The sequence below is a fragment of the Elephantulus edwardii genome, unplaced genomic scaffold (assembly GCF_000299155.1).
Source record: "Elephantulus edwardii isolate Elephantulus edwardi_28Jun2011 unplaced genomic scaffold, EleEdw1.0 scaffold00348, whole genome shotgun sequence".
In the NCBI taxonomy this organism is placed as follows: Eukaryota; Metazoa; Chordata; class Mammalia; order Macroscelidea; family Macroscelididae; genus Elephantulus; species Elephantulus edwardii.
This window is the reverse complement of record NW_006400098.1, coordinates 1,332,577-1,340,619: the sequence shown is the minus strand read 5'-3', so window position 1 is coordinate 1,340,619 and position 8,043 is coordinate 1,332,577. Positions and strand designations below refer to the sequence as shown.

General features: G+C 47.2%; 1 protein-coding gene across 1 annotated transcript in view; it reads right to left on the bottom strand.

Moving 5' to 3' along the window:
• Positions 1 to 1,058: 1,058 nt before the first annotated feature.
• The window catches only part of LOC102850709 (leukocyte immunoglobulin-like receptor subfamily B member 3-like), a 28,944-nt gene continuing 21,959 nt past the window's right edge, over positions 1,059 to 8,043 (bottom strand). Inside the window, exons 6-10 of the mRNA XM_006901872.1 lie at positions 7,027 to 7,101; positions 6,608 to 6,892; positions 3,962 to 4,240; positions 1,379 to 1,432; positions 1,059 to 1,249 (exon numbers count right to left, since the gene is read on the bottom strand). Of these exons, the coding sequence (XP_006901934.1) occupies positions 1,059 to 1,249; positions 1,379 to 1,432; positions 3,962 to 4,240; positions 6,608 to 6,892; positions 7,027 to 7,101 (884 nt within the window). The remainder of the gene's footprint in view (positions 1,250 to 1,378; positions 1,433 to 3,961; positions 4,241 to 6,607; positions 6,893 to 7,026; positions 7,102 to 8,043) is intronic.

Sequence of the window (8,043 nt, the reverse complement as noted above, 5' to 3'; positions counted from 1 at the left end):
ATTCGACTTTAAGAAGATGACCCGAGATAATATGCACGGGTGCAATTCAAGGATTTAAGAGGAAAAAAAACCAGATTTTCTGGGAAAGGATTCTGTGTCAAGTTTGTGACATAGACTCCTACTTGAGTCACCCACTTATTTTATACTTATCTTTATGATTTAAGACTCAAGATTGCAACATCAACTTTGGTCTTAGTTTTCAGCCTATTTGTCCCGGAAGTTAATCACAGATCTTTTCTTGTGGCATCTTTGGGCAGACTTGACCTTCCAACCTTTTGTATAGCAACTGAGTATGCCAATCGTGTATGCCACCCACAGAGTCCTCATTAAACACAGAAGGACCAACGTTTAGTTCACTCTGTAGGCACTTGGAGTAAAGATTGCTTTTCTAAACCTACTTCTGCTGCTGTTGTTGTTGTTGTTAAGTGCCATGGAGTTGTAGATGACTCATAGCAACCCTACAAACGAAAGTCTTGAACATAAAACTTTCCTCTTTCTCCAAGGTCATAGAGTTTCCAAAGGCAAGCTTTTTTGGAAGTGGTTGCCATTCCTGCTTCCAAGCTTGTTTTATTTGGGAGATCCACAAAAACCAGGCTTAAAGGCTGCAGGCCTGAGGCCCCAAAAGCCTTTTTAAATATGAGGCCAAATCCAATCCGCTCATACCTTGTTGAGAGCAAAAGCCACGCCCTAGTCTCAACCCCAAACCAGAAAACACACCTTTGCAGAATTCTGCCAGTCCACTCATCTTCCCATCCCAGAAATAGCCCCAGACTGGTGGCCAAAAGCCTTTTTAAACACGAGGCCAAACCTACTTCTAGATAAGGCAAATTTTTAGACCCTTGCTGATGAGAAGAAAGAAAAATGCATTATGTGTTTCTAATAAAACTTTATTACAAACAGTTGGCTAATACTGAACTGCTTTTCCTTCCTCCTCTATCAAGTGGACCCTGTTATTTTCTGTGGTAATTCCCCTCTCAACAATTCTAACACAGAGCCAGCCCAGACCCAACACAAGGATCAAGTTTTTTATTTCTACCTGCAGCCCCCATAACTCTTGGTCATGTGTTGAAGGGTCTTCGTGTTCTGACCCTTCTCCTGGGTCCGTGACTTGGGGCCTTGATGACTTCCTCTTGAGGCCTCTTCCTGCCGAGCCATTCCCCAGCCAGCAGCCCTATGATGGCCACCATGATGAGGACAGTCACGCCAATCCGAAAGAGATTCTGGGCACGGTGATCCCAGGAGGTGAACTCTGGGGTCAGAAGGACAGCATGGACATTGCCAGGAACAGACACACATCCCCTCTCTGCACTTGTCACCCCCTCTCCTTCCCAAGACAAGCTTCTTCACCAGCTGCACACTGGAGCCAGTGCTCACTTACCATTTTGGAATCCTGTCTCTGTGGCTGATGAATCGAGGTCCCAAGGGTATTCTTCTGAGAAGCAGGGGAACAAAGGAGTGAGGAAAGGGTGTTATTAGACCCCTCCATCGCTTCTTCCTTTGGGTAGATTTCACGAAATTCTATAGCTTTTAAGTCTCCTTCGTACAGCTTGGGTTTCAGTGGCTTCATTTAACAGACGACATGGAAGAGTTAAGACCGGCAGGCCTGGCCTCTATCTTCCTATTGCCTTTTAAAGAAGGAGGACCCCCATCTCTTTGGGAATATAGCTTTCTAACAAATCTATCTTTACTATTTTACCCTCAAAAAAGAAAAAAACACCCATGTTTATTGTGGCTTTGTTCACAATAGCAAGGAGTTGGAAATAACCCAGGTGCCCATCAACAAATGAATGGATAGAGAAGCTGTGGTATATTCACACTATGGAATACTATGCTGCATTGAAAAACAAGGAACTCATGCAATATTATTAAAAATGGATGACCCTGGAGGACATTATGTTGAGTGAAATATCTCAGTCGCAAAAGGACAAATACTGCATGGTGCCATTGCTGTAAAATGGACTGATATCAGGGTTGGGGTAAAACTGAGAAAAACTGGATAAATTGCATATACTGCATTGAAACAGATGAGGGAAAGAATAATTTAAAAGTGATGTAGGACAGGGTATTATGGTAATCACAAGAGTCCACAATTAAAGTTGCATAGTGGAGTGTAGTTGGGGCAGTGGTAGGCGTGCGGGGGTGGGGGGGATTGTATATCAAAGAAAGAATTTTACTTTTCAAAGAGAGGAGCAAACTGCGGCGGGGGGCCAGGGGAAAGGGCTGGACAGGGAGAAAAGTACAACAATGAATGAGTGGAAATCCAAAATCTCTGTAAATGTTCATTAAAATTACTAAAATTTAAAAAAAGGGGGAAAAAAACAACAAAAAAAGAAAAAAAAACCCAAGACAGACTCAAGAAACACTTAAATTCTAGAATGAATATATTGTACATCTTCATGCACGTTGTCTCTTAGCCAAGTCTCATTTTCTTTTTTAAAAAAATTTTTAAAAAATTTTATTATTTGTGTGTACCGTCAAATCAGATCTGACTGGTACAGGAGGAGATTGTCCCTCCTTACCCTGCAGAGCATCTGGTGGATTCGAACTGTGTGCTTCTGGGATTGCAGTGCAGGTTCTTGACACTAGGCCACCTCATTTTCTTTATATCTCTTATTCCTTCTTGTATTGAACAAAATTTAAAGTCTTACCATTTTTTACTTTCAGAGTTGTAAATGAACTACCACGCAGCACAAGCTACCATCTTGATGAGTCACCATCACCCCTAACGCCTCCCTCAACCCTACGTTCACCATCACCCTCACCCTCACCCTCACCTGGAAATGACAACCCTCTCCTCTCCGAGCTGTTCTCTTACCATCCTGATTATCTCCCTACCTTAGCGGGCTTGCAGTGGACATCTGGTCTCTCTAGAACCCTCTTTCTCCAAACAGACAGAGATTAAACTCCCTTAAACCTTTCTCGTGTTGCCCAGATGGCTCCTTCCTCAGGACGCCAGACTTGACAAGTCTGATATTATTCTCTTCCACCCTCCCCAAGTGGCACGTCCGGTCACCCGCCTCCTGTTCTGCGTTCCTCACCCCGTGTGATCATCTGCTCTATGGATACTCTGTAGTTAGTTCAGTTATCCTGATTTGGACTCATGTTTGATGTGCTCATGGGAAATACAAGCCCCATGGCTACAAGACAGGTGTCTATTTGGCTGACCAGCATAGTTACAGAATTCGGCAGACTCTGGGAACGCGATGGAAGTGTGAATGGAAACCATGCTTGTAGTATTTTGGGAGGCCCAATTCTAAACGCAGAGGCATCTATTACTCAGGGAACTCTGGTGGCTTAGTAATAAAAAGTCGTGCTGCCAACCCAAAGGTACGCAGTTCAACTCCATCAACTGCTCTGACGGAGAAAGATAGAAAGATGCGCGATCTTCTCCTGTGGGATTAACTGTCTTTGAAAACCTGCCGGAGGGCCAGTTATAGGTCAGTTTTGACTCAACGATACATAACAAGAACTAACTGCCCTTCTCCCCGCAAACTCAGAGGCGTCTCTGACTCACCATCAGAAGAAGAGGGCTCAGCGGGTGAAGGACTGGTGTTTCCAGGGAATCCTAGCAATGGTGACAAGAAACATACTAGCCAGTGTGGGCTTCTTCGGGGCTATGCATCTATTAGCATCCCTGGTTAAAATCCCCAATGTCCTCACGCCCGACTGCTGAGCAGAAGGTTGGAAGTTTGAATCCAATCAGAGGTGCCTGGGAAAAAGCCTTGGAAAGCTACTTCCAAAAGACCAGCCCCTGGAGAGACCCAGTGGAGACCAAGAGCCGTGGTCTCCTCTCTGACACACTTGATTTAGCTCTTGTGTTCTCCACACCCCATGTCCCCTGGTCCCCTACCCTCTAGGAAGACCACTGGCCTCTAGGAAGTAGCTGCCCACCTGCCCCGTCATTCACTGGGGCTACTTCGGGCCCGGGGAGGATGTGGGAACCATCGGGTCACTGTCTCACCTGTGTGCAGAAGCCTCACAGGCTCACTGGGGAAAGACCACACGAAGTCATTGTAGGAGCCGTAGCACCTGTAGGCCCCTCTGTGGGCTGGCGTCAGGGGGCCCAGCGGGAAGTCTGCCCCTTGACTCCCGTATCTTTTCTGAGGACGGTTGGAGCTTCCCTCCTTGAGCAGAAAGAAGGTGCTTGTGGCCTTCTCCAGACGACACTGGAAGGTGACATTCTCTCCTGGGCCCACCTCAGGCCTGGGCTGCATGGAGAGGGTCGGTGTGTCATACATCCCTGCGAGAAGAAACCACAGGAGGGCGGGCAGAGTCTCTTTCCCTCCTGCAGCTGAGGGTTTCTTCAACCGTACCCTTTCAGAAGATGTGCTGGGACCCTAGACTTTATGCCTGCGGACACAGTCTCATTTGAGAAGAGTGTTCCCGTTGTTCTATTAACGAGACCACACGGGCTAGGTAGTGTCTTCCACCAAGCACCCTTGTTTGTTTGCCTGTTTTGTAAACAGGTGGACAACCATCCACCATCACCCTTTCTACACGGACACTGTGGGGCCCTTAACCAAATTCTTCATCCTTCTCCAGGTTGGGCTTCCGCCACGGGGAGAGAAATCCCAATGTGCCCGGAGGGTCTCTGCTCTGGTCGCAGAATTCAAGGCCAGTAGCTCCTCCCACCCCCACTTTAGAAGGTGGGAAGTCTGAAATTGGGGTACCAATTGTAGGGGAAGGTTCTTTCAATCTGCACTGGGGAGAAAACTATTCTTGGCTTCAGCTTCTCGGGCCTGGTGCTCCCAGACTCCGCGGCCATCGCCCCATGATGTCTAACATTGCCCGGTTTCTGTCTGCTCCATCCAGTGTCCGTTTTGATGCTTTCTGTCTCTAGAGTCAACCCTAAAGATGCAGAGTACACTGGGAAGGGAGCTGTGGTGGCACAGTGGTTGGGCGTCCAGCCGCTGAACTCACCAGTTCTGTGTGGGAAGAGGATATGACAGTTCCTGTCCACGTGGTGGATTACAGCCCCGGAAAACTTAGGGTCAGTGCTGGTCTATCTTACAAGGTCCCCAAGAGTCAGAATTGATTTTAGGGCAATGCTTTTTTCTAGGAAGCCAATACTAAATATTTGTAATAAACAGAATGGAATTCTATTTCAGGATATGGGAGAGGCCCGTTTCAAGCTAGAGTTCATCCTGAGGCACTGAGGCAATCCTTAAGGGTTTACCAGATTCTTGCATTTGCAGGCCCTTCCCTCCTGAGTTTAGGGGAAGGTTTTTCCAATAGAAAGAGCTTGGCTTCATTTGCGTTGAATTCTCTTTGTGATTTACTTCCTGATGATTTTCAATAAAGATGCAGGGAAGCTGGAATGGCGGGCTTCAGTGGAGAACTGCTGGCCCCCTGTTTTTCACGCTCTCTGTTCTAGCTCATTCCTGGCTGGCTGTCTCATTATTAATAATTATAAAAATACTTTACCCTCGGTCTTCTGCAACACTTTTTGGTATTTCCTTCCCCCTCCCCTTTTATTCTTCTTTTTTGACTACATGGATATGGTCTTGTTAATATGATAAGAAGAAAAAAAAAGCTCTAGTGACAGAATAGTTAAAGTACTTGATGGCCAAAGGTTAGGGGTTCTAACCCACGAGGAAAGACTTGGTCTTTAGCTCCCATAAAGTCCTGGAAACCGGGTGGGTCAGTATTAACCTATCCTATGGCCTCGGCATGAATCAGAATCGACACAACAACAACATAGCGAAAGATCCTATTCCCAAATGGGACTCCACCCACAAGTACAGGATTCTAAAGCACTTTTGAAGAGACACCATTCAGTCCTTAGTGTCTACTGAATCAGACACTCTGGAATCAGGATTTTATGTGCAGTTTTATACGACTGATGTGGAATGAGTCCCTGTGTCACAGTGCCCTCTGTACCACAGTTCTTCTATCTCTAACTTGATTTTCTCAAGTTTTGGGAGGGAATATGTTAGTGTTTGTAAGGAACATCGGTGGGAGTGGGTTAACTGCTAACAGAAAGGTGGACAGTTTGAAGCCACCAGTCTTCCTGAGTTTGAAAAACAAGACAGTCAACTCCTGTAAACATTTTCAGTCTCAGAAATCCCCCTGGGGCATTTCAACTCTGTCCTATCAAAGTCATTATGAGTGGGAATCAACTCGGTGGTGGTGGTAGTGGTTGGTGGGGTGTCTGAGAACCCTTTTCCTGAGCAAATGTTGACTGGCCTCCCCCTCAGAGTGGTCTTCAGCAAAAGAGTGGTAGATTCCGAACGAAGACTCAGAACCTCCAGCCTCATTTGGGGAAGATGCCACGACCCACTCCAGACTTGGTGTGTTGGTTTGTGAGGTCTCTGTTGAAGGGGCACCATAGTTCAGCCTTTTCTATCCAGGCTTGATTTTGTCACCCATCACGGGTGGTGTTTTTGAGGACACTTCTCAGTAGCCCACCTTCTCACAAAGAACCATCTCTGAGCGCATCCTGGGAAACTTCTCATGTGGAGACAATACACTGAAGATTCTCCTCTCTCTCTCTCTCTCTCTCTCACACACACACACACACACACACTGGCTTGAAGGAAATGATGACACGATCCTGTCTAGACTCGGGCTGAGGAGATGGCCCCCAACAGCAAAGACAAGCTCTTACCTGTCACCACCAGGTCCAGGGGCTCACTGCTCTCCGACCAGAGCTCCCCACTCAGGTAGACGCAGCTGTAACTGCCTGCAGTCTGTAAGGTCATGGCTGGGATGGAAAACCGGACTCTGCTCATCGAGCCGGGAGCCTTTGGGTTCATCAAGGCCCAGATCTGCCCCTTGAAAAGCAGGTGGTACTTCACCGCCTCCCGCGCGCCCTGACACCAGATGGTCACCTGCTTTCCCCGGGGAATTATGGGCTTGGGGGTGGCCCAAATGAGAGGTTTCAAGAGAGTATCTGAAACAGAATCAGAGATGGGAGCTTCAGATGACCCTCGCGTCCAGCCGCCTTACCTTCCATTCAGCTGCCGGCCTCTACCTCTCCAGCCAAACCACCCCCTTCCCTTCTGTCTCCAGTTCTCTGCTGGATACGTGGTCGGAACCCAACACAGCGCCGAAAGAAGGACTCACGGTGCTGAGAGTTGATCACATGGCTCAGACACAGCGCTGGAAGAGAAGAAGAAGCAGCGTTACTCCAGCCTCACCCAGCCCTCTAGCTCCTGACGTCCTCCTCCTTCCATGCAAGAGCTCACCAAGGCAGAGCAGGGCAGTGAGTGCAGGTGGCATGGCACCGACTCGGCCAGGCAAAGGTGCAGCTGAAGCTCAAGTCCAGCGGGCCAGGCACATCTGCAGGATGTGGTGGGTGATGTTCCACGTCAACCACCGCGGGACTTTTGCACTGGTTTTCTTACAAGAAGGTTCACAGCTCTCCCTCCACCACCGACTATGGCACCTTCGATAGAAATGACTTGGCACCTCTGACACAACTGACCACACGTGTGGTCTAACGGATGTTGGCAGGCCTGGCTCGAAACTGGGTCACTTTCTAGATTCTAAAGTGTGAACGTTACTTAATAAAAAAAAATATGGGACAAAGTACAGAAAAACAAGCAAACCTACCTGAGAATCACACAACGGAACCCTGGAGGATTGGAGGATGGGGGAAACTCCAAAACTATTGCTTTGCCATAATCTTTAGACTTTAAACCCAAACTGCCTACCCACTGAAGTCTTATTTGGGAAAGAAAAAAAATGTTTGTCTTAATAAGTAAAGTCTGTCTCCCTTGAGCAGTGTGTCCTTTCAGAAAGTCATCAATGTGAGATCAAATTGACAACAGCAACTCTAAAGATTGGATGAGATGATTACTGGGTTATGAGTCTAGGTCAACGGTCATTGAACAAATTGGAGATAGATGGTGAGAATGTTTGCATCACTTGAAGAATGTACGAAATGTTTTACATGTGTTGTTGTTGTTGTTGATATGTGCCGTCGAGTCGCTTGCGACTCATAGTGACCCTATGTACAAGAGCCCTAAATGCTGCTCTGTCCTGTGCCAACCTCACCAACTCCAATACATTCATTCCCACCATCCCAATGATAAAAAAAAA